General features: G+C 47.5%; 1 protein-coding gene and 2 pseudogenes across 1 annotated transcript; all 3 read right to left on the bottom strand.

Moving 5' to 3' along the window:
• Window positions 1–9,019: 9,019 nt before the first annotated feature.
• On the bottom strand, window positions 9,020–9,556 carry LOC136473540 (uncharacterized; annotated as a pseudogene).
• A 3,579-nt stretch (window positions 9,557–13,135) lies between these two features.
• On the bottom strand, window positions 13,136–15,938 carry LOC136469604 (probable kinetochore protein NDC80). Its single transcript, XM_066467731.1, has 8 exons — window positions 15,908–15,938; window positions 15,429–15,449; window positions 14,530–15,396; window positions 14,381–14,448; window positions 13,864–13,905; window positions 13,625–13,747; window positions 13,428–13,571; window positions 13,136–13,189 (listed from the first exon to the last, which is right to left on the bottom strand). The coding sequence occupies exons 1-8, from the start codon at window positions 15,936–15,938 to the stop codon at window positions 13,136–13,138; spliced, it is 1,350 nt and encodes a 449-aa protein (XP_066323828.1).
• Window positions 15,792–23,436, bottom strand: LOC136477033 (E3 ubiquitin ligase BIG BROTHER-related-like; annotated as a pseudogene).
• Window positions 23,437–23,601: the final 165 nt, after the last annotated feature.

Below are 23,601 nucleotides of genomic sequence, written 5' to 3'. Positions count from 1 at the left end.
CACTCTTCACCGCCGGTGTGCCCTCATATGTTTCCTCCAATCTTTTCCACACCTCATTTGCTCTTTCACAATCCTTGATTTGCTAAACACCTTGGAATCAATGGCATTGTATATAGTGTTGAGAGCCATTGTATTGCATTGCTTGTTGATCTTATCTTGATTGGTGGGATCATCAGGATCAATGATAGCATAGTCATTCTCGGTCACTTCCCATACTTGATCATTGATTGAACCAAGATATATCCTCATCTTTCTCTTCCAATAATCATAGCATGTGCCATCCAAGAACGGTGGTTTGCCCCCCACATGGTTGAACACAACTTGAGCCATAATTTGACACCGAGGTTATTAAGCCTTCAATCAAATGGTGACCACGGCTCTGATACCACTTGAAAGGTCCTAATATGGCTAGAGGGGGATGAATAGCCTATTTAAAAATCTACAAATCAACTAGAGCAATTTGATTAGTATGACAAATAGCATAATGCAAACTTGCTCTAGCTCTACAGGGGTTGCAAGCCACCTATCCAACAATTCTAGTTGTAATGATTACTTAGGCATATAAACTTGCTATATAATTACTCACTAAGAGCTCTCAACCTTGCTACTCTAAAGAGCTCAACTAGATGAATGTAAATAATAAAGTAAGCTCTCAATTCTAATTACACTAAAGAGCTTGTATCAACTAGTTTGCAAGAATGTAAATAAGTGAGTAGGGTGATTATACCGATGTGTAGGGGATGAACCAATCACAAGATGAATATATAGCCAATCACCGGGAGAATGCTAAAGACAAGAGACAATCGATTTTCTCCCGAGGTTCATGTGCTTGCCAACACGCTACGTCCCCGTTGTGTCGACCAACACTTGGTGGTTCGGTGGCTAAGAGGTGTTTCACAAACCTCGTCCACACGATAGGACACCGTAAGAACCGACCCACAAGTGAGGTAACTCAATGACACGAGCAATTTACTAGAGTTACCTTTCGGCGCTCCGCCGGGGAAGGTACAACTCCCCTCACAATCACAGGAGATGGCCACGAACAATCACCAACTCGTGCTGATCCTCCACTGCTACACCGAGCCGTCTAGGTGGTGGCAACCACCAAGAGTAACAAGTGAAATCCACAGCGCAACACGAATACCAAGTGCCTCTAGATGCAATCACTCAAGCAATACACTTGGATTTTCTCCCAATCTCACAAAGATGATGAATCAATGATGGAGATGAGTGGGAGGACTTTGGCTAAGCTCACAAGATTGCTATGTCAATGAAAATGTGCAAGAGAGTGAGCTTGAACCAGCCATGGGGCTTAAATAGAAGCCCCCACAAAATAGAGCCGTTGTACCCCTTCACTGGGCAAAACGCGCTCTGACCGGACGCTCCGATCATACTGACCGGACCCTGGACATAGCGTCCGGTCCACAGATGTAAGCCATGTGTCATTCTGAGTTAAACTTGAGCCGCCAGATCACAACAGCTATTAACTGACCGGACGCTGAACCACCAGCGTCCGGTCATTTACAATAAGGGTCCAAATCCAGTTTTCTTCGATCGAACGCGTCCGGTCCACCTTGACTAGACACAGACCAGCGTCCGGTGCTAAACCCTAGTCATTGTGTCGCCATGTCAGTTTGACCGGATGCAGAAACCAGCGTCTGGTGCATCTCAGGTCCAGCGTCCGGTGCAACACCGAAACTGGCGACCTCTCTGCTACGCCCGACCAGACGCGTCGGTCCACCCAAGATCAGCGTCCGGTCACTCACAGTGACCTCCAATTTTTCTGTCTAGGGTGACGATGGCACCGTCGGACTATCCGCACTCTACGGACGAACACTCCACCGATGGAGTTTTCTTACCCTTGCACCTAAGCTTCACCGCCCTTGATCAAATGTGCCAACCACCAAGTGTATCACCTTGTGCACATGTGTTAGCGTATTTTCACAAACATTTTCAAGAGTGTTAGCACTCCACTAGATCCTAAATGCATATGCAATGAGTTGGAGCATCTAGTGGCACTTTGATAACCGCATTTCGATACGAGTTTCACTCCTCTTAATAGTACGGCTATCTATCCTAAATGTGATCACACTCACAAAGTGTCTTGATCACTAAAACAAAATGGCTCCTACATTTTATACCTTTGCCTTGAGCCTTTTGTTTTTCTCTTTCTTCTTTTCCAAGTTTAAGCATTTGACCATCACCATGCCATCACCACTGTTATGATCTTCGCCATTGCTTCATCACTTGGAGTAGTGCTACCTATCTCATAATCATCTTGATAAACTAGGTTAGCACTTAGGGTTTCATCAATTAACCAAAACCAAACCAGAGCTTTCACCCGCGACTGCCGCTGCTGGACTGTCTCCTCCTGCAGTACGACGACATCTTCGCCGAGCCCACAGGGCTCCCTCCGCAGCGCCCGTATGACCACCGCATCCACCTGCTTCTCGAGACTACGCCGATGGCAGTGCGCCCCTACCGCTACCCGCAATTGCAGAAGGATGAGCTCCAGCGTCAGTGTGCTGAGATGTTGGGCCAGGGCATTATTCGGCCCAGCACCTCGCCGTTCTCTGCCCCGGTCCTCCTTGTGTGCAAGGCGGACAACTTCTGGAGGTTCTGCATCGACTACCGCGCCCTTAACACGAAGACCTCCAAGGACAAGTTTCCTATACCGGTGGTGGACGAGCTCCTAGACGAGCTGCATGGCGCTCGCTTCTTCACCAAGCTAGATCTGCGGTCCGGCTATCACCAGGTGCGGATGCACCCTGATGATATCAGCAAGACGGCCTTCCGTACCCATCAGGGTCACTACGAGTTCCTGGTCATGCCATTTGGGCTCTCCAACACCCCGGCAACATTCCAGGCCCTGATGAACGATGTTCTTTGCCCGTACCTTCGAAGGTTCGTGCTGGTGTTTTTCGATGACATCTTAATTTACAACTCGTCCTGGGCGGAGCACCTGCAGCACGTCGGCGTTCAGTGGTGTGGCCTTCCTGTTGAGGACGCCACTTAGGAGTCGGTCGCTGAGTTCAAGATGGCCTACCCGGAGTTCTAGCTCGAAGACGAGCTGTTTGTCCAGGCGAGGAGAGATGTTATGATCGGCATTCCCTATAGGCGCAGGCCCAACAGTGGCTAGGGAGGCTGCCGGTCAGAGGGGGCTAAAAGCCCCTAGTTATTCTATTTTATAGTATTTTAGAGATAATTTCCTATTATTTATTAGAGAGAGGCTTATATATATTGTAAACACCCTTTAGGATTAATTAAGTAGAAATAATTATTGTTTCCGGCTTCCTCAGGAAGCCGGGAGAAACCCTAGCCGCCTTCTTCCTTCTTCCTTCCATGAACAGGACCGTGGTACTGTAGCGACGGTACTGTAGCGCCACCACCCTCTGCCTTCTCGCGCCTCCGCACCGTCTTCCTCGCTCGCTCAAGCCTCGACTTCCCTCCTCCCACTCATACAACCTGAGATCAATCCCCGGTAGGACTAGGGTTCCTATCAGTCGTTCTTTTGATCTCTTCCCTGCATGTTAGATTTGGTTCAGTAAATAGATCGTACGTGATCGCTGGTGGGGGACAACGAGCGCACGGACACGGTGTTGCTCAACTGATTGGGGAGTTTCTCAAGGTAGTTATCCTCAATGCATTGTCATCTCAAGTTTTCAACAGTTAAATATCCATTTTGGATGAATGTTTACGTGCGTCTAATTGGCTGTTGCAATCATCATCTGTTGCCATATGGTTACTTCTCAAAAGGAGCTTTGGTTGCTGGTCAATGTGGTTACTTCTCAGTCATGTGTTTGGGAGATATGACTACTCATAATGATGAAAATTGTGTAAGAAGATTATTCAGTGCCATTGGAAAAGTTTTGATCTCTTAAAGATAAATATTTTGATGCTAAACTGGCTTGAGGTATGCACCTCTTTTTGTATGTGAAACTGAAAATAGAGGCCATGACTGATGGTGTAGATGCTGCTGGGCTTCCTCGGGACCTTGCCCTTGGTCTTGCATCTCAAACAGATTGTGTTCATTCCGTTAAGATATGTTGTGATCCATTCTTTGCATATGCTGTGTGATTCTTTTAAGTCATCATCTCATGGTAGAGGTTTGTATCTTGGTTCAGAAAATTCATCGATGAAGGTGAAGGAAGACAATAACTCCAACAATGCACCCCGCATTTCTTGATTTCTCTCCTCGTCGCTGTTTCTTTTATCATGTGCTAAATTTTCTTAAGCTGATGTTCTCCTTTGTGTGAAATAAGTGATAAACCTGTGCCAAATTTCTTTCATGAAACTTTAAGTGCAAAGGTTGTTAACTCCAATTCCAATCCAGAAATCTTAACTGCATGCAGAACATTTCTTGTATTACTCCAGAGAATTGTTACTGTCGTTGTTCATTTCTTTGGCTTGTACTTGGCAACCTATCTGTATTGTTGAGAGCTGAATGCTAAGGAGCGAGAGGTGGAAGTGTCCAGCGTGACCTGCACTAGTGCCAAGGTGGTGGTGCGCGTGACCTGCAGGTGTGGCCGTCTGATGGACCAGCTCCCCTGTCCATCTTCACCTTCAGACTCACTCCGATGGCGGATCAGATCGCGCCTATTTCTTTCCGCATTGTGTTCTTATGGCAATCTACTGGAGTCCGAACTGAATTCAGGACAAGGTTAATTGTACTGAGTGCTGAACTGTGTGTGCACTCATGTAGAAACAGCTTTGCCCTGACGAGCTGTAGGAATGTAGTTTCATGGGACACTTTTCTTTTGATATGTATATGTAGTTTCATGTTTTTTTATATAATAAAATTAGCCTTTGAAGCAATGAAACAAGATATTAATGGAATTTTGCTATTCTTTTTTATGATGCTCTCTGTTTCTTTCATCCGTTGATTTTTTAGTTATGATTTATTTTAGCTTTATGATTTATTTATTTTAACGCCATCGTAACATTAGCATGGGCAATATAATAGTTCAGATTACATTTTGAACTGATAACGGGCCACGAACCCCAAACCAATGCAAACACCACGTCAAATCAAAAGATTGTTCCAAGAAAGGGAGCCAACTACAGTGAAACAGAGCCGACTAAGGTGAGTGTGCTCTCCCGTCGGTGAGAATGTTGGTCCTCTCCACCTTTGGGTGGCAACTTTGACTTCGGTTGCTTGTTTGATCGGTGTCGTTTCTTTGCCTGATGATGTAGATTAGGTTATATGCCGCATATTGGACTTGAAAATCTTCTGGATTATTTTTGATCGGTGACCAGCTGCAGCTTAGTGTTCGTACAAAGCACGTTCTCTTGGTCGAAACATTGAGAGATTAGATTCTTAATTGTATAATATATTATAAAATATGTATTGTAAAACACAAACTTGTTACGATTACGGTAAATGCTCGTGTATTGCAACTTGTAAAACATCACGATTGCAATATCTATTTTAGATACAGTATAACACGGGCTCATACATATGCTATCATGATATTATGTGTACCCGTTGCAACGCACGGGCATTTAACTATTTTCAAAAAAAAAAGAAAAAAAACTGTTACGGTGGACAAAATAATTTTGGGTATGAAGATGGGGAATGAACGGGTTTGGCCATTTCTGCCCATCGGCATCGTTAGAACCATCGCATCAGAGTTTTGCAATAAAACTCCTAGAGGCGGTTGCCAAGCTTGGAGAGGAAGTTGGACAGTTATACGAACCTTCGACTCTTATTGAGATGCAAAAACGATTTAAAAAATCATATAAAAATATAAAAGCAGGTGGATATGTACTGTAAGAGACACGAATCACATGAATTTTGCCTGCACATTAACATGAATTGTGTTGTTTTTGTATAAGTTCTTTTAAGATTGAACTTACGTCTCAACTTTTGATACAAGGTATATCTATAGATGCACTATGGATGTTCAATCATTTTACCCTTTTTAAACACTTATAAGTATCTGTCTCAATTTGGTTTTTATAATTGCATCGATATTTATTCTAAATAGAAGGATCATATATTTTGAAATGATCGGGAAGGACAATTTATTTATTATGAGAGTTGAGTTGGGATGTATAGTTACGGGATCCTACAAGTTTATACGGGATATATAGTTACGGGGTCATATGAGTTTATACTAGTTCGACGTGCTTGTGCAGTGGGTGAATGGGCTTCAAAATACTCCATCCACATTGACAACCACTGCAAACTGGTTTAATATAACTGTTCAGCCACTGATATATAAGCTGGCTGATAAGCCGGCTGAATCTGTTTTGTTGTGAGAGAAAAATACTCATGTTTTTTTTTTTGAAACTGGGTTAGGGTTTTTTTTGGAAGGGTTATTTTGATTCATACCTCTTCCTCGTGAGAAAAGAGAGAATTCCTTATTTGACACTGGGAAAATGAGCCATTCGTTTCTTGGTTCTAAAATTTTCTTCGTTCCTTATTTGACACTCACTTGAACTTTCATCCCTAATATGACACCGCGGTCAAATCCATCAGCTAACGGTGTTAAGTGGCTGTTAAAAAGACCTTTTTGCCCCTAGGTGCTGGCGCATGCATGCAGAGGCGCGGACGCATGCATGCAGCGTATCTGGCCGCTGGCTGCTCTCTTTTTTTTGTCAACATGTTTTTGACCCAGGGGCAAAAAGGTCTTTTTAACAGCCACTTAACACCGTTAGTTGATGGATTTAACTGCGGTGTCATATTAGGGATGAAAGTTCAAGTGGAACGAAGAAAATTTCAGGGCCAAGAAAGGAACGGCTCATTTTTCCAGTGTCAAATAAGGAATTCTCTCGTTAGAAAATGGCGATTCTACCGTTATGAAAAGTGGACTTCGCACTTTTGCCATCCCGTAAATATGATTTACCCGTTTGTCATTATCAAACGAGACACACCCGCTAAAATGCCCTGTGACGTATTTATTGTCAAATTAATTTTTTTTGCCACGGGATATTTTCCTTCCCGTTTTGCCCCTCAGCCTTACCCCTTCCTTTTCATTCACGATCGTTCACGGACGGGAGAGAGACGAGACGAAGACGCAGCCGCTAGGTCAAGTGAGGAGAGGGAACGGCTCCTCACCGCCGCCGCCGCCGCCGCTGCCTCCAACGACGTCGCCGACGGTCGACGGCAGGCCACCTCCTGGGTCGTTTCCTCGAAGTCAGTCAAGCGTCCCGGCTCTGTCGGCCGACGCTGGCGCGGCTCCAAGTGCTGGATGGAGGAGAACTTGTCAGATCTCATCCAAGGGTACGTATTCTTGCTGTGGTGGTAATCTAATTGTGCCCAATCATCTAGATGAGACTCGACTAGTGTAGATGTGGTGGTAATCTAATTGTGCCACCTTTTTCTGTACTAGGCTCGATGGGGAGCCTGAGCTTAGCTTAGTACTGGTAGAACCTCCTGTACAGCAGATGCAGACACCTCTTGCTGATTGGGATACGCTACACATCGAGGAAAGTCGAGATGAAGAGGGAAGAATTGAGATTGTTGATGATAAGGTGATGTATGAACTGTTGGGGTTTAGGGCTAAGGATGAGGAGGCTGATAAGGCAAGGAAGACGGCTAGTAAAGGTTGCGATCAACAGAACGATGATACTCGGCAGAGGACTAAAGAAGTTGATACAACTAAGGCAGCCATTGAAGTTGATGACTATTTACCAGGGAAGAGGATTCTGGTGCATGATTCAAATCGGCCCAGTATGGATCTTGGCATAATTTATCCTAACATGAAGGAGTTTAGATTGGCTGTCAGACAATTTGATGTAAATAAAGGGATGTGGAGAATTAGGCAAAAGGAAGTGCAAGGGATGTAGAGAATTAGGCCATGGTGAAACAAGCTACAAATGCCATCTTAATGGAACTAAGAAAAGGTAAGACCTGCTATATTTACTTGTTGTCCTGACTTGTTGTGCTCATTAACTTAATTTTTTTTCTAAACTTACAGGAAAAGAAAGCCAAGAAAAAATACAACAAAGTATGGTGAGAATGCAAAGATCCCAACAAAGAGAGCAAGAGAAGGAAGGGAAATCTCAAAATACTGCTACTGAACCACTAGCCCCAAATGCTTTCAATGATCAAGAAATGGCTGCACCAGGCTCAAATACTTTCAATGACCAAGAAATGCACCACCAGCCCCAAATGCACTCTCCAGTCCCACAAGGCTCACAAGAGACCAGATCATACAAAACAGCCCTATTAGGGTGACAAGAGGGTATGCAACACATTAATTCTCATTCTTTTATACTTGTACACGAGCAACAAATGACTCATAGTGGTAGTTTTATTGTAGCCGACTCCAAACCCTGCTAGGTGAAGCTGTCGATCCCATCATTGCTGCCTCACCAGACAAGACAGTGCAAAAGAAGGAGCCCACCAAAAAAACTGAAGCCAAGGAAAGTGAAAACCAATTAATGCTTTGTGTTTGGAATGGTATCTGGACATGTATCTGGGCCTTATTTATCATATGTATCTGGACATGTATCTCGATCATGAAATTGTATTTCGACCTTATCTTATGTATCTGGACCTTAGTTAATTTATTTGAACCTACGTTATTGTAACTTAAATGGTACCTATGTATTGTGTGAACCTTTACGAAATCTACTATATTTGTGGAATATTATTGTGATCATGAAATTGTGTCAAAATTCTTTCCAAATTCAATTGAAATTCTGTCCAAATTCAAGCAAAATTCTGTCAAAATTTTGTCTACATTCAGACAAGATTCTATCAAAATAAGACCACATGATCTGCATAAAACAAGTGAAAATGACATAATTCCAGGAAAACATCTTCTTTGGTACATAGGACTTAGATGTTATTACAACACATGCTTCACTTGCTAAAAAGCACTACCACAACTAAAAGAACTAGGACTGCAATTATTAAACATAGCACCACCAGCAGCTGCACCAGAACGATAAGCTTGTCCATCTTGAGATCCATCATGTCGGCCGCATAACTCACACAACCACACAACCACACAAACACACAAGAGCTAACTCACACACACATTGGCTGACTAACATAGACATTAGTTGTTTACTTCCACATACAGGCAACCACAACACCAATCAGGACACCTACAAAGCCCACAAAAACAGAATAATCGATCACAATTTGCTTCGGCTCAGTCTTTGGCCCATGAATCGGCTCAGGAATCGGCTCTGCAGGCTTCACCTTCAGTTTTCAAAGTTCAGCTACAACACTATCAAGTGTTTGCTTTAACTCTTGCAATTTTGCTTTTAATTCAGAGCAACAGTCACCTGATGCCTCCTTCTTAGCCTTTAGTTGGTGCTCTTGTGCTTCCAACTTCATATTCTGCACCTCAGGGCGAATATAACCATAGGTAGTTGGATCACCCTGCACTCAAAACGCATCAATCAAAGCAGCAGCAAGAGACATAGTGAGGTCACCGATGTCAAGAATCCTTACCTTGATGTTGTACGGGCACTTGAGATACCACTCGCCCAAAGTCGTCGGCTGCTTGTTCTGGATCTGGACCAATGGAACATGGCAAAAGGGGCACTCACTACTACCGCTACCTGTTGTGCTCGAGCCTGCCGAGGTTACCTTCATCGGGCTTCCAGTCCAGTTCTCGGCCTAGCGCGGATGCATCGGGGCGGCGCCCACGGCCTGGCGTGGACGCGTCAGGGCGGCAACCGCGGCGTGGCACGGACACGGCGGTGGCCTGGCGCGGACGGTCGGGGCAAGGACGCGACAGTGGCACGGATGGTCGACGGCGGACGGGCGCGGACGGCCTCGCGTGAACGCGTCGGGATGGAGGTGGCGGCGTCCGTCTCGCGTCTCTCTGTCTCTGGTTCGCTCTCCGTGAATGACCGTGAATGAAAAGGAAGGGATAAGGCTGAGGGGCAAAACGGGAAGGAAAATATGCCACGGCAAAAAAAAATTAATTTGGCAATAAATCGGTCGTAGGGCATTTTAGCGGATGTGTCTCGTTTGATAATGGCAAACGGACAAATCCCTTTTGCGGGATGGTAAAAGTGCGAAGCCCACTTTTCAGAATGGCAGAATCACCATTTTCTCCTTCCTCATCCATGCCATTTTATACGTCTTCCTCGTCAATGGACCCACCGTCAGGCCCGTATGCATACGGTAAGATGTATGAGCGTTAAGTCTCCGTCTCCTCGGTTAGAAAAAGCGAGATGGGCGAGGAGATGGGTGTGTGGGCCGTGGGCCTCGGCGTCGGCCTCCTCGCCATGGCCAGCCGAAGAAGACACCTGCCGTGACCTCCTCCCCGGCTGCCGTGCCACGCACCTCGAAGCGGCGCCCTCGGCGGCGGCAATGCGGTCGGTGCTCGCGTAAGCGTCACCGGCGATCCGGTGGAGCGTGAACTCCGCGGGCGCGGGCGTTGAGTCCCAGCGCCACCGATGGCCAGGTGGTAGGCGAGCGTGAGCTCCTGGAGCGCACGTTGGTGGCGTAGAGGCACATGCACGGTGCTAGCGCAGTCGCGGTCTGACCACTCCGCCGAGTCCGCGGTCCGGTTGCTCTCGCCACACCGCCTCCGCCGCGACACCCTCTCCGCCTCTGTCTGGATTGATAGCCATAGAACCATCAGATCCAGCGGTTCGATCCATCATCCCCTTCTTCCAACGTCTAATCGTCTGCCAGCAGGCCAGCACATACTCCTCGCCGGCGTCACGGCACTCGTCGTCTGCTTCTTCTCCATTAGCAAGTGCTCCGCTTCCTTGCTTTCGTCTTCTTGGCCGTGGTGACGAGGATGAGTAAAGGTATTTATGTATTTTTTGTTTTATTTTCAAGAGGAAAAGGAAAGTATATGACATAGGCCCCGTTCGCTGGTCTGAAACTTGGCTGAAACTGGCTGAAAAACACTGTTCCGGCTGAATTGTTGTGAGAGAAAAATACTGTTCCGGCTGAAAAAAGAAGCCGAACAAGCCATTTTTAAAACAAGCGAACGGGGCCATAGGCACGACGTCATGATGACGTCATCAAGCTAACAGCTGGGGAGGGCACTGAGCACGCGGCGGCTCAGGCGGAGCTCGCCGGCGCTGTGCGGCGAGCTGCGTGCACGTCCGTGCGGGGAGGCGACACAGGGGCTGTCTTCGTCGATGAGCTCGCGCTTCAGGGCCCACTCCTGCACCGCCACCTCCTCTTCGTCGGAGTCACCATCGAAAGCATCATCGTCGGAGTCAAGCGAGACGAGCTTGTGGCCACGGCGAGGAGGAAGAGCGGCAATGAGCGCATGCCGCCGCGGGTGCTCGTCGCGCTCTCCACCTCGCGCGCTCGCCGCGCTCGCCGCTCGCGCGCAGGCCACCGCGAGCGCTCATCGAGCTCGCGCCACCACTCCGTTTGCGCGCAGGCCGCCGCGCTCCGCCTCGCGCTCTGGCCGCCGCGGGCGGGCTTGTTCTACCTGATGAGACAGAGACATAACGTCCATACGTCTTCCTGGGTCTATATATGGGAGACATATAAAATGGCATAGACGAAGGGGGGGGGGGTTGAAATTATAATGGCAGTTCTTCAAATATATGAACTGTAGCGGTGTATCTTTAAACTTGTAAAATTATAATGATACTAATCAAATTAACTTTTTTTTAAAGGAGCGGCGCCGGTGGCAGGTAAAAGGCGAGCAGGGCGTGCCGCGTGCGGCCGTGCGGTGCGGAGTGAGATGATTCAGCGGGCTAATCCGCTGCGTCTATTGTTGGGCCGACTGCGTCTATTGTTAGGCCGACGTAGAGCCCAGAAACTTCTTCTCAGCCTGCCTAACATGAAATCCCACCAGCTAGCATTCACGCACCGGTGGCTTTAAACCTTGTCCGCGTTTCAACTTCTGTGTACCTACACACATCTATCTATGGTACCTAACTAATTTGAGTCTCACTTTTTGCACCATAAGATTAAGATCCAACAGCCTCCACCCTTCTTCTACCTTCAGCCTCCACAGATCACATATCACATATCATAATTTTTTTTTCTATAAAAGGATAAATCACAGATCCGCCTCCGCCGCCGCCGAGCTCGCCGGTGGTCACCAGTGAGAAAAGAGATACAAAAAATCCATGTGTTTTTTTTTGTGCTAAAACACATGTGTTGTATAGCATTTCTGAACCAATTTCAGTATCGGGCAGAAACGAAATTTCTGCAGGCCCAGCATACCACTGTTCTTCTTTTGACTCACGGATTTCTGCCCGTTTCAATGGCGATCTTAAGGTCTGGTTTAGTTCCCAAAAATTTTCACCCCAAACTATCACATCGAATCTTGCGGCACATGCATGGAGTATTAAATATAGACGAAAAAAAACTAATTGCACAGTTTGATTGCAAATCGCGAAACGAATGTTTTAAGACTAATTAGTCCATGATTAGCCATAAACGCTACAGTAACTAACATGTGCTAATGATGGATTAATTAGGCTTAATAAATTCGTCTCGCAGTTTCCAGGCGAGCTATGTAATTAGTTTTTTTATTAGTATCCGAAAACCCCTTCTGACATCCCCGAAACATCCGATGTGACATCCAAAAATTTTCATTTCGCGAACTAAACACAGCCTAAGCATCAGTACACAACTCATGTCAACTCAACTCATTTGAACACGCATCACCTTCAGGAACAAAAATGCCCCGTCTCAAAAAAAAAAACGACCCTTTTAAACACAGAAGAGATCGGACAAATATTAAAACAATGGCTATTGGCTATGATTGTTGTTTTACATCTACAAGCAACGAATCACGAATGAATCATCAGCGTCTAATGGAATGCATAGGCATGGCCATAAAAATTAGCAGCAGGTACAGGAGGGTAAGCCTGTTTAACTAAAGAAAACAGGGAAACAGGCCCAGCCATTTCCCTCTCTTATCTGAAGAATTCAACAGTTAGCGCTGTTGGCCAGGTAACACACAACTAGAATTCTAGATCTAGGAATAGATGGCAGCAATGACCATGGCTGCCTTAGCTTCATTATATAGGGAAAAAGCAAACTTGGTTCGCAAGAAGCTCCTCAACTACTACAGCATATTCTAACTGCACAAAGCAGATACTAGGCATATTCTAAATGCTAAGATAGGAGCTGAGTACAGCTTTAACAGAAAAGAGATTAACTAGATAACTTAGAGAGTAACACTAGGCTTAACTCTCAGGCGCTGCTTTCATTTCATATTTTCTTCCAATGGAAGAGTCATGCCTGCTTGTTCACAGAAGTGGAAACTTCAGCACTGCACATCGGGCATACCTGACACAGTCAAAGGATATATGTAAAAACTCATGCAGTTCAGACGCCTATCCATTATTCAATTGCGTGTCCAAGTTGTGTTCAGAATAACACTGTTCTTGATTGTTTTCTCATGCTAAGTGGTGTGTCTTAATAAAACGATAGAATCATAAAACCATTCCAAAATACGATGTTTGTGAGAAGCCTTAAACATCACATTCAGAGAAGGATTTCAGAAGATATATTGCGGTGCTTATACCTTTTTTAACTGCAGCCACTGGTTTATGCACTCAGAATGGTATGGGTGTTTGCAAGGAAGTGCAACTAATGACTCGCCTTCAGTCAAACTCCACACGACAAATAACACATCTGCAGATGAGTTTTGATTGATTAGGATATCACTCTGCACACAGATAACATCTTTAGGGACAAAGCATAACAAAATGGTGTTCATACTGCTTCCATGTTGCCATCTTGCTTGCCTTGTGCCTGGTAAGTTACCGAAGGTAATGAAGCAATAGTGTCAGCAGCAAGGCCTTCGCTTTCCGTACCGACAACTTCACCCAATGCAATTAGCTCCTGAGATCACCACATTCATTAAAGTTAAATAACACATCATCCAGGTTCTAGCTTTACACGGAAAGTAGAAAGAAAAGGCACAAAACATCCTGTTCTCTTCAACAAAAATAACTTGCCTCATAAGAGTATTCATTTGGGTCAACATCTTCCCATGCATCCTAAAATTCAAAATAACATTAGCAATTAAATGTCAGATATCATATTTATTCCAAGGAGATTTTTCAATCAATGTACCAAGAAAAGATAAGGACCGTTTCCAAACGGAAGAATTTGTTTTCAACATGCATTTCAGATGGAAGCAGCTATATGATTGCTTCTCAATACCCAATCACCACGAGGAACATGAGAATTCTCACTTCCAATTCAACTGTTTGTTTAGTAAATAAATTAAAGTTCCATTTCTTATCATCAAGAGTACACACTACCACTGTATTAATTCTGAGCACCGAGAAATGACGCATATTTCACTACCTTAAACAGTTCCTGTGTTTGTATTATTACCAGCTATAACTTTAATATTTCTTTATCAAACTATCCGAAGGTACATAATAAGCTTTGTTCTGTTCATGTTTGCCCAATCCCCAGCATTCGAGTCACAATCGACTCTTGCAAAGATTAGACAGAAAATGTCACCTGTGTATGAACCCCATCATCTTCGTCCTCCTCCTCGTCCCCAGCATCATCCTGCTCCATTGCTCTCCCTGGTCCACAGCGGTAGATTAAGCACCATACAAAAAGGGGAAAAGAAGATGAAAGGTGAGTTAATTTCGACATCACTTCACAATCACCGATCCCAACGAGCGCCATGGGCCTGTCGGCGACGTCGCGCTCCTCGGCATCCTGCAGGGCGCGCGCGAAGGCCTCGTCGTCCTCGTACTGCGAAGCATTCACCACTGCCTCAAACTTCTGAATATCAGCAATCAAGGCCTCCTTCTCTGCCTCCAGTGCTTCCCGACGCGAAGGACCCGAGATGAGCTTATTCACCTTGGTCTCCAGTTCCTCGGCCTCCTTCTCCAGGGCACGAACTGTTGCAATGGACGCCTCACCAGTCATCCGGGCATTGGAGGCGTACTGCTCGTCGAGGGCCGCGACGGCGGCGGCGTCCCCCAATAAGAAGTGGGAGTAGCTCTGGGTGGTGTGGAGCAAGAGATCGTTGGATGGGTCGCCCGGGGCATCCAGGTCGTCTCCTTGGGAGTAGCAGAGGAGGGTGAGCCAGTGGAGTACGGAGAGCAGCACTGGCCACGAGTGCGGGGCGCCGAGGGCCTTGAGTGCGGAGCTGGTGACCTTGTAGGGGCACTCGAGAAGGAGAAAGTCCTGGATGAGGTCATCCTCGAACGTGGCGTCGTTGCGGGGCAAGTGGAGACGGTCGACGAGGAGGTGGAGCGCCGCCTGGATGTCGCCCGCGGCGGGCAGAGGCCCCCGGAGCGCGGCGGCGGGGGCGAGGAATGCGTTGACGACGCGGAGCGCGGCGGTCTGCGTGGCGCTGTCGTAGAAGTTGGGGGCGGCGCCGACGCCCGCACCGGCGGTGGCGGGGCCGCTGCTGCAGAGGCTGGCGGCCGCGGAGTCGCCGCGGGAGAAGGCGGAGTCGAGGTTGCGGATGACGCTGGCGTCCAGCGCTGGGGTGGCCTCGGATGCGGTGGAGGGTGCCAGGGAGGGCTTGGGAAGCCAGCGGCCGCCGCCACTCCGCATGGTCGCCGCTGATCTAGTGAATTTTTTTTTTCAAAGTGTCACCCCTCAACTCCATCAGGAGGAGCAACAACAAACCAAATATGTCTTTCTATCGAAAAATTTACAGGACTCAGTGGCTAAACAATGAGCATCAATATTGGAGCATCTGCCTTCGTAAACAAACTCCACACTTGTGAAGCTTTTCGTTCGGGTCTTATTTTCAGTAGGATTGGCCCCACCCTCCCGAAACCTACGTCATGGATGCTTGCAACTGCATCGACACAATCGCTCGCCACCCGGAGGGTTTGGAGGCCTAAGTCACTGGCCAAAGCGAGGCCCTCGCGGCACGCCACCACCTCGGTTGTTTCCAGGTCGGCGCAAGCCCTCCAGGACCAATGCCGAGGCGCCTAGAAAATTACCATCCTCATCCCTGGCCACGGCCGTTGCCGAGGCGTTGCTTGAATTTTTGGAGATCGTTGTATCCACATTAACCTTCGCAAAAACCCTTGGTGGCTTGATCCATCACGGTGCTGGATCACCCACCACTTGTTGCAGCTTGATGCTCGGCTTGACCATCTCCAATTCGCTAATGAACCGCTCCACAAAACTGTTCGTCGAGAACGGACTCCGTCGAGAACGGACTCTAAAAGTTGTTCTCAAACAGTGCATGACGTCGCGCGTACTGGATGGCCCAAAGACGGACCACCACCCGTGTGAGCTCTTCATGCTTGAGCGCCGCCATCACCTCTGCTAACCAAACTCTTGTGTCCGGCGTTTCTATCTGTTCTTCCAACCATTATTAAACACTTATAGTTTACTAGATCTTTGTTAGCAACATTAGTTCTTGACGAGAGTTAATAATCGTTAAAAAAATATGTCCCAACAAGAGTAGAGTGCAAAATGGTTGCAAAATGTTTAAGTATACTTGGCATGCATATATATATCTTGATGATTTATTTTTTATATGTTTCTCTAATATATATTGTTGCATGATATATTTATATGGGTGTTCTATATTTATTGGGATGTTTTTTTCGGTTTTTTTAGTTACGACAAATGGCGGCGGACTTCCCTTGGAAAGGAGCAGCGCCTGCGGCAGGGGAAGGGCGAGCTGGGCCGCGTGCCGCGTCCGGTGGGGAGCGAAGCGAGGAGTGATATGATTTAGCGGGCTAATCCGCAGCGTCTATTATTTGGCCGACGTAGAGCCCAGTAACTTCTTCTAAGCCTGTCTAACATCACCGGCTACCAAGCCGCAACTGCGAGCTTGATCGGTTGAACACCATTTTTTGTGATCAGCATTTTCGGTTGGCTAATTCGTATCGTTGCTGATTTGTGAAGAAGTATTACTGACTGATTTGTTTGAGAGAAAAATACTGTTCCAGCTAAAAATTTACGATCGTTTACGACAAGCCATAGCCAAACAAACATGCTGCATGTCAATTTTAAAAAGAAAGTGTCTATGTGACATTTAGTTATTTTGGCCCCTCCCATCAACTAAATTTTTCTCATATACTTACAATGTCATCTAGCTACATTTACATTGTCTTATTACTATATTTACGATGACTTTTTCAGTGTAATTTATTTGACAGAGTGATTAATTTAGAGATAACGTACTATCTTAGACAAATATATACCAAATATTCAAAAGAATATATAAATTATTTCAGATACTAGAGAAATATATATCTAATTATTTATAAATATTATTAAATTGTACACAAATTTACAAATGGAAGAACAGAGAACAGAGCTTCGAGCAGCAGAACAAGAGAGAAGGAAGCAGAGGAGGACGGCGCCCGCGCGCGGGGACACCTGCCGGGGAGGCGCGCGCCCACTCCAGGGACGCCCTGCGCCTGAGCCGGGGCGGCGGCGGCCTAGGTGCGGCGGCTAGGGGCAGCGGCGGTGCAGCAGGCCGCGTGACGAAGCAGGGCCACCGGGGAGGGAGATCCACAAGGAGGGAGCGCGCGGGGAGGATCTTCTAGAGGGAGGGGAGGGGCCGTCAGGGAGGCAGAGGCAGACTACCAGGCGCGGGGACCATCGGACGGGGCTACCAGGCGTGGGGACCATCGGACGGCCACAGCCATCGGGTGGACGCCAACAGATGGCCCCAAAAGCGGTTGATACAATTGATTGAATCAACCGGTTGACGTATATTATTTCTGCTTTAAAAAACTTAACGGGAAAGAGGAGAGCGCACCCCGTTTTTTAATTAAGATGAAGAGGATGCAGGGCTCGAATCCTAGGTCTGTGGATTGAGAGCGAGCTCCAGTAACCGATCGCCCACGAGAGCACCTGCCCATTTCAATTTTAAGGCAAGCCAAAATATGGGTATACCAAGTATTAGAGTAAGTACCTGATTGGTTGGCTATCAATTTTTGTCCAACCAAAATCATAGCATACCAAAATCAAGGCTTGCCAAAGTTAGAGCAAAAACACATAGGCATGCATTTGGATGATTGCCATAACAATAATTGTTGTGCCAATTTTTTTTATATGCAGTTTAAGAACTTTCTAGAGACTTGCCAAAACTTTAGCCATAAACATTGGTGAGTTCAATTCTTTGGCAATGAACCAATTGATGACTAAAATTTTTAGCATGCCATGGTTTTAGTCGGTTAAGAATTGAAAGCCAACCAAGCAGGCTCTAAATCAATATTTTGGTAAGGCAACCAAGGTTAATATTTGGCTTGCTACGAACAAGAGATAAAAATATTGTTTTGTCCAAAATTTAATCTTGGAAGGTATTGCCAATGCTTTGACACCAAACCAATTGCACGATAAATCTTTTAAACTTGTTCGTGTATTGGTTTAGTAAAAATTGGCTTGCAACCAAGCAGGCCCTGCATTCACGCACCGATGACTTCCAAAAACCAGTCAAGTTGTTGAACGACTGCTCAGGCATCCAACGTGAGTCCAACACTGCGGAGTGGTGAAAGCCTGAAACCATTTGTCAGGCCAACGTGATGAAAACGAGAGTTTTGCGTCACGTAAGGTGAGAAGATGGGGAAGCTCAGCTCTCGCTTGCCATTGCCAATTGGCATGCTTGACCTTTCGGACAAGGGCAAAACCGCTTACACTGATACACCGGCGCCACTCCTAGTTCCAACTTCCATGGAACATTCATGCTCTTCTTGCACTTGCGGTCAACGTTCGTGCCTTCGAGCTCGCTGGCATCGGATGAACGAAACTGAAGCACGACATTTCCTGGACCCTTTTGGCCATCCAAAGAATGAAGAAGGCTCGCCGGAAATTTGGAACCGCACGGGCACGGACATATTAGGAGAGAACAGCTTAGGCCTTGTTTAGATCACCTCCAAATTCCAAAGTTTTTTCACTCTCTCTCCATCACATCAATTTTTAGCCGCTTGCATGGAGCATTAAATATAGGTAAAAAAAATAACTAATTGTACAGTTTAGTTGGAAATCACGAGATGAATCTTTTGAGCTCAGTTGGTCCACGATTGAACAATATTTACCAAATAAAACGAAAGTGCTACTATTCATCGGTTTGAAATTTTTTGCAATCTAAACATGACCTTAGATTAGATTTAACAGAGGCAGGGCTACTTCCTCCAAACCTCTCAGCAAGTAGTATTTACATAGGGCAATTTGTTCGCAATCAATTCTCAACATCACACACGTACAGGTGCAGGTAGAAGAAGGAAAACGAAATCACGCTACATGGATGGCCACCAATACAAAAAAAATCCAAGGTGAGCCGCCATGGCCGCATGGCTGGCGGCAGGGAAGGTCTAACTATTCTACAGACAGACAAGAACGGCGTGGGCGCTCGGGCCCGTGTCTCTGCTACCAGCACTGGTCCGTCTCCCATGTGCGGCGGGGCCGGCCGTAGACGCCCCCGCCGCCGCCGCTCCAAGGGCGCTGCGCCACCGCCACGGCCACGGGCACGGCGCCGCGGTCGTAGCGCGCGCGGGTGTCCGGGTCGGAGAGCGTGGCGTAGGCGTCGTGGAGGCGGACGAACTCCGCGGCGGCGCCGGGCGCGGGCGCCACGTCTGGGTGCCGCTCCCGCGCCAGGCGCCGGTACGCGGCCTTGATCTCCCGGCCCGTCGCGCCGGCGCGCAGGCCCAGCACCTCGTACAGCGTGGCGGCGGCGGCGCTCCCCCTCCCCACCGCCGGCGCCGCGGCGCACCGGATCTTGGTCTTGCTGGGCTTGGACTTGGGCTCGACGGAGGACGCGCCGCCGAACAGGAACGACGACCCCCCGACGGCAGCCTTCGGCGCCGACACCCGCAGAGGCGCAGAGATCATCAGACGGAGGGACGGAGAATCAAAGATCTGAGGACACAGGAATTGGGGAAGATGTCACAGGTGGTTGGCGTCCGTGGCTGCTCGCGCGTCTTATAGCTGGTTTTCGACGGGTTGGAGATAAGAATAGAGGAGGTGGGTGCGCGTCAGCGTCGTCCTGTGCTTGGGGGACACGCCCCCGCGCCACGGTGGGCGGCGCACCCGGACCTGGGGGCGCGTCGCTGTCCGGCGCCCGCGGATTTCTCGTCCGCCCAGTTGGCCCCCCTGATGGGAGCACCTTTGTTTTGATTCGGATTCCCGAGGGTTTGCCCGTTGCGCCACCCCCGGCCGACCTCTGTTTGCGTTTGCCTCTTGGCGCCGCGCGACGGTTGCGACTTGTGAGTTGGGACTGACTGGTCGGGACTCTTGGGCGGCTGAGGAGAGCAACGGCGTTTTGCCTACCACTCTGCCTCGCTGTCGAGCCATTGACACCCGCTTTCCGCTGCAGTCCTGTGCTGTGGCCGGTGCTTCGTGCCAGCCAGGCGGGACTTGCAATGTCCACATCCACCGCCACCCTGTTCCGGCGAAATTTGGTGCTGCTGGTAACCGATGGTTCGCCGCCGACCACGGCACTACCACATGCCAAGAGTTGGCTTTTGTCCATGCACAGCAAAAGCCGCTTCCGAGCGTGTACACACAGGAACAGCGTGGGAAAGGAGCCCGCGCCGACATCGGCACGGCCCCAGCCCCCGGACCCAAACTCGTGTGTCGCGCACAGCAGTGATATGCTGGGTCCTGTTCTGTAGATCAAAGACTCCCACGAGTATGTGTGTACTACGAGCTCTTGCCTGTGCTCCCCGTGAGCCTGGAGACGATGGACGCCTTGCTGGCTCGGTTCTTGAGAAGTCGACGGATCGGGAGATGGTGAGTAAGGTGAAGGCAGGCGTGTTTGAGAGGTTACTGAGATGGTGACTGGTGAGGAGGTGAAGAAGGGTAGCGCCGAGGAGAAGCTCGGGAAAGTTGGATTGCTGTTTGGATTCGCCATTGAAGAAGGCTAAGCCAAAGGCAAAAATCTGCAAACAAGGTCTTGAAGAAGCAGCCTTCATCTTTGTATCTTTTTTGGTTTATTATCATTACTTAATTCTTATCCTTTTTGTAGGTTACTTTTATACTATGTTGACTTCGCTGTCAGTCCATATTTTATGTATTGCTTAATGATTTGCGTTGTCTCTGTGCTTTTATGATAATCATGTCGTGATTGCAGCAGTAGTACTGTAGACTGTAGTAGCTCTTATGTTTTCGGGTGTATTTGAGGTTTCCTGATGGACCCCTTTCTTTCCTGAACTACCCATCTCGCAGCCACGATTGCAGGTTAGAATATTGTTTGTGATATGTTATGTCACTGTTGGTACTCTGTTTAAGTTGAACTACCCCTTTCTTAATAAAAGGATAGAATCGTAAAACCATTCCAAAATCCGATGTTTCTGGGAAAGCTTAAACATCATTAGAGAAGGATTTCAGAAAATATATGGTGGTGCTTATACCTTGTTTAACTGCAGCCACTGGTTTATGCACTCAGAATGGTATTGATGTTTGCAAGGAAGTGCAACTAATGACTCGCCTTCATCAAACTCCACACGACAAATAACACATCTGCAAATGAGTTTGATAAATCAGGATAACACTCTGCACACAGATAGCATTTTTAGGGACAAAGCATAAGAAAATGATGTTCATACTGTTCCATGTTGCCATCTTGCTTGTCTTGTGCCTGGTAAGTTACCGAAGGTAATGAAGCAATAGTATCAGCAGCAAGGCCTTTGCTTTCTGTACCGACAACTTCACCCAATGCAATTAGCTCCTGAAATCACCAGATTCATGAATGTTTAATAACACATCTTTCAGGTTCCAGGTTTACAAGGAAAGTAGAAAAAATGCACAAAACATCCTATTCTCTTCAATAAAGATAACTTGCCTCATAAGAGTATTCATCTGGATCAACATCTTCCCATGCATCCTAAAGTTCAAAATAACATAACAATTAAATATCAGATACCAGCTTTATTCCAAGGAGATTTTCAATCAATATTATCAACAAAATAAGAACCATTTCCAAATAAAAGAAATTGTTTTCAATATGAGATTTCAAATGGAAGCAGTTACATGATTGCTTCTCAACAGCCAATCATCGATAGTAACATGAAAATCCTCACTCTGAATTAAACTGTTTTTAGTACATTCGATTAAAATTCTACACCCTCCATTCCAAATTGTAAGTTGTGTTTTTTTAGATACATAGTTTTTACTTTATATCTATATACATAATGTATATCTAGATACATAACAAAAGCTATGCATATATAAAAGCCCAAACGACTTACAATTTGGAATGGAGGAGTATTACTTACCAGCAAGAAGGAAATTCTGACTAAAACCTCAAGATTATGATGTACTACCACTGTATTGAGCTCCAAGAAATGTTGTGGCAAGATATTTCACTAGCTTAAACAGTTCATGTGTTTGTATTATCACCACTAATAACCATGCATTTGTATTATTACCACTAATGATCTTAGGAATTCTTTATGAAACTATCCGAAGGTACATAATCTGATTCGTCCTGTTCGTGAACTGAATTAGATAGAAAATGTCACCTGTGTATGAACCCCATCATCTTCATCCTCCTCCTCGTCCCCAGCATCATCCTGCTCCATGGCTCGCCCTGGTACACAGCGGCAGACTAAGCATCAGACAAAAAGGGGAAAAGAAGATCAAAGGCGACTGAATTTCGACATCAGTATTCGGTCAAAAAAAAAATTCGACATCAGTCTGTACACTCACAATCACCGATCCCAACGAGCGCCATGAGCCTGTCGGCGACGTCGCGCTCCTAGGCGTCCTGCAGGGCCCGCGCGAAGGCCTCGTCGTCCTCGTACTGCGCAGGGTCCAGGTCCAGCTCCCCCTCGGCCCCCTCCGCTTCCGCGTCCCCAACCAGCCCGTCCTCGTCGAGCGTCTCCCCTTCCTCCTCGTAGTCGCTCCCATCGTCATCTTCCCCCTCCTCGTCGTCGTAGTCGTAGCTCCCGGCGTCCGAAATCGCGTACTCGCCGCCGGTCAGCATCATGTACGCCCGCTCCTGCAGAAAGCACGAGGAATCAGCGGCGAAGTCTCGTAGCAAGCCCCTACCTGGCTACCCCCCATGGGGCCCGGTCCGGGCGCAACCGACCCCACGAGATCTCCAGCACTTACCTGCTCCTGGAAGACCCGGGCGAGGGCGAGGTCGGCCTCCTCCTGGCTGAGGCTGGTGAACGGCCGCCTCCCGTCGGCTGGCGGCGCGGCCGCCGCCGCCGCCGCAGCGGCGGCGGCAGAGGCGCCGTCGTCTCCGGCGGCGGACGCCGGGACGTTGGGGCTGGCGTTCTGGTTCTGGTCGTGGTCGGGGCTGGGCTTGTCGGCGCCGCCACCGTCGATCCGCTTGGATGAGCCGTCCATCGCGCTGAGCGCGGTGGTGGGATTCGAGAGAGAGACGGAGGACATGGGAGGCGGTGTCGTGTGCTTCGGTCTGCGCGCGTGGGGGTTAAAACGTTGGGAAAGCGGCGAGCAGCGAACAAGGCAGAGCGGTGGCGCCGGCCTGGTCTGGGTTGTGGTGGCCAGTGGGTTGGGGCGTCGCGTTCCGACTTAAAACAGGGGACCCGGTTGAGAGACGACACCGCCTGTCAAGCGTGGCGGCGTGTTGCAGGCTTGCAGCGTTTCCAATTCCCTGTAAGCCATTAAAAAAAATCACAATCCTATTTGAGTCACTGGAAAAATTCTGCAGAGCATCATTACTCTAACTTTTTTTTTCGCCATGTCACTGCTGTCAGATTTAGCTCTAACGATGTCAAACTGTAGATGTAAAAAGTCGAAAATACCCTTAAGTCTAAATATGCCATTAATTTTTTTAG

This window comes from Miscanthus floridulus, chromosome 8 (assembly GCF_019320115.1).
Source record: "Miscanthus floridulus cultivar M001 chromosome 8, ASM1932011v1, whole genome shotgun sequence".
NCBI classification, from domain to species: Eukaryota; Viridiplantae; Streptophyta; class Magnoliopsida; order Poales; family Poaceae; genus Miscanthus; species Miscanthus floridulus.
This window is presented reverse-complemented; position numbering and strand designations above follow the sequence as displayed.

Coding starts and splice junctions, on each gene's coding strand:
- LOC136469604 (XM_066467731.1), bottom strand. CDS start 15,938: ATGGATCAAGCCACCAAGGGTTTTTGCGAAG. Junction 15,397..15,428: donor TCAGCGGCGACCATGCGGAG/TGGCGGCGGCCG, acceptor CCAAGCCCTCCC/TGGCACCCTCCACCGCATCC. Junction 14,449..14,529: donor GCTCGTTGGGATCGGTGATT/GTGAAGTGATGT, acceptor GCTGTGGACCAG/GGAGAGCAATGGAGCAGGAT.